The following is a 2077-nucleotide window of genomic DNA, read 5'->3' as shown; positions in this document are numbered from 1 at the left end:
GCCAACATAATGCCTTCACATGCATGGCCTGTAACCAAATGAGTCGTGCCTAATTGATAACCTAAGGTCTCCTCATGCATTAATTGGTATTCCATATTTTTGGAAACATGCTTTGGGCATGTTTTGTTCACGTGGCCTGATCTTGAAGAACAGTTGGATGGTATATTCGAGCTGATGAATTATAAGGCCACAAATAGCAAGAGATCATACAATTTGAAAGGTTGATTCACTTTATTTCAAGGGGATTCACTTTGAAGTAACATGTCACATTGATCCCTCAGAAAGCCTTTCAAGACCATATGCCCTTCTCTCCCTGTTGGTCCCATGACTCTTATCTCATAGCCCTTCTCTCAATCATTCAAGTAGCCAACGATATCCTACAGAAACCTTCATCATATCTATATATATATATATATATATATATATATATATATTCACCGCTGCAAGCATTTTAGGACAACAAAAAAATCATTCACAACCTAAAGCCTTTGAACTTCAAACACTAGTGTCTTACTTACAACCTTTTTTTCACATCTTCCTCGTCAAAAGTATCAAAACATAATGGGTTTTCGTTTAGCTGGTATCAGAAAGATGTCTCTTACAGCTATTCAAGCATCTTCAAAAGCCATGGATGTGCCAAAGGGCTACCTTCCAGTCTATGTTGGAGAGAAAATGAAGAGGTTCTTCATCCCTGTATCATATTTGAACCAACCTTCTTTTCAAGATTTGTTGAGTCAAGCTGAGGAAGAATTTGGGTATAACCATCCAATGGGTGGTCTCACAATTCCTTGCAGAGAAGATGTATTCTTAGATACCACCTCTCGCTTGAATAGGTGCTAGTTCCATGATGATGAAACAGACATAGATGTAGACTAAACTTGATCCATTTTTGTAACATTTCTTTCCAACAGTTTTGTTATCTTAATAGCAAAGAGTACAAATATATTCATCCGAATGAGAAGTTTCTTACATTAACCTTTTTCTCACATTTTGAGTTCGTTTATCAATCTGCATAAGAAATTAATTCTCTAAAAAGTTAAATAGATTTATTTAAATCAAATAACTATTAATGTATCAAACTGAAATAAATGTATAGTCAACAAATTTATAAGATAAGCTTTAAATTAAATGATTGACGTAAAAGAAAATAAAGAGAAAAGGTCAAATACGAAAAATAGAAGTCTATCTGTGTGAACCATCTCTAATTTGCTTTCAGTTGTTCATCGTAAGCCCAGAAATCTTGTAAATAATGCATTGATCAATTATTTCTGGTAAATTTAAAGTGATGAATTATGGCTAAATCTTAATATAGATAAACTTAAAAAGTATGTCAAATAAATATAAAATTTGTTTAGCCATGGGAGTTTCACAATGAAATTAGTGGAAACAATAAACCTTCATGTATTAAATCCATTATAGCAAGCCTTTGACAGTTGGCAGGGGTGAACCTCATATACGATTCGGGCCAAGAATTTTAATTTTACTTCTGTAAGTGTATAAAACTTAAAAAAAGTTCAAACCTGTCACAAATAAATTGATGCTTCTCTTAGAGTCCTCTTTTATTTTAACATTAACAGCAAGCAACCTTTAAATACTGTCTACCATAATTGGAGGAGAAGAGAACATAGTTATGGACAAAAAGAAACAATTAGAAATTCAATTAATTGTCATTGTTACTCAAACATTTGGTGATGATTGTTACAAGTTAGAGAAGGCAAAAGGGTAGTTAGTTAGTGTATGTATAGCTTAAGATTCTCCAGAAAATGGAGAAAAAGTGACTGCTAAAGCCAGGAGTGTGTAACATACGAAATATCATGTGGTACTGTCTTCGGTATGTTAAGCATAAAGTAGGATACAAGTGTGTAAGGTCTATTTATGCATTAATCCATATTCCATATTTTTGCAAACATGCTTTAGCCATGTTTTGTTCACGTGGATTGATGTTGAAGCACAGCTGGATGATACAGTTTGGCTGATGAATTATATGGCAACAATAGCGAGAGATCATACATCCACTTTATTTCAATTGGATTCTGTTTGAAAGATGAGACTTGTACTATCTTCTATAACATGTCAT

At 33.4% G+C, this 2077-nt stretch overlaps 1 protein-coding gene across 1 annotated transcript; it reads left to right on the top strand.

Annotated features, from left to right (window-relative positions):
• The first annotated feature begins 419 nt into the window (after window positions 1–419).
• LOC108339017 (auxin-induced protein X10A-like) lies at window positions 420–955 on the top strand. Its single transcript, XM_017576155.2, has one exon. It carries the CDS (start codon window positions 562–564, stop codon window positions 838–840), a length of 279 nt encoding a protein of 92 aa, XP_017431644.1. The 5' UTR covers window positions 420–561; the 3' UTR covers window positions 841–955.
• Window positions 956–2077: the final 1122 nt, after the last annotated feature.

The sequence above is a fragment of the Vigna angularis genome, chromosome 5 (assembly GCF_016808095.1).
Source record: "Vigna angularis cultivar LongXiaoDou No.4 chromosome 5, ASM1680809v1, whole genome shotgun sequence".
Lineage (NCBI taxonomy): Eukaryota > Viridiplantae > Streptophyta > Magnoliopsida > Fabales > Fabaceae > Vigna > Vigna angularis.
The sequence above is the reverse complement of the archived record's forward strand: the minus strand, read 5'-3'. Positions and strand labels throughout refer to the sequence as shown.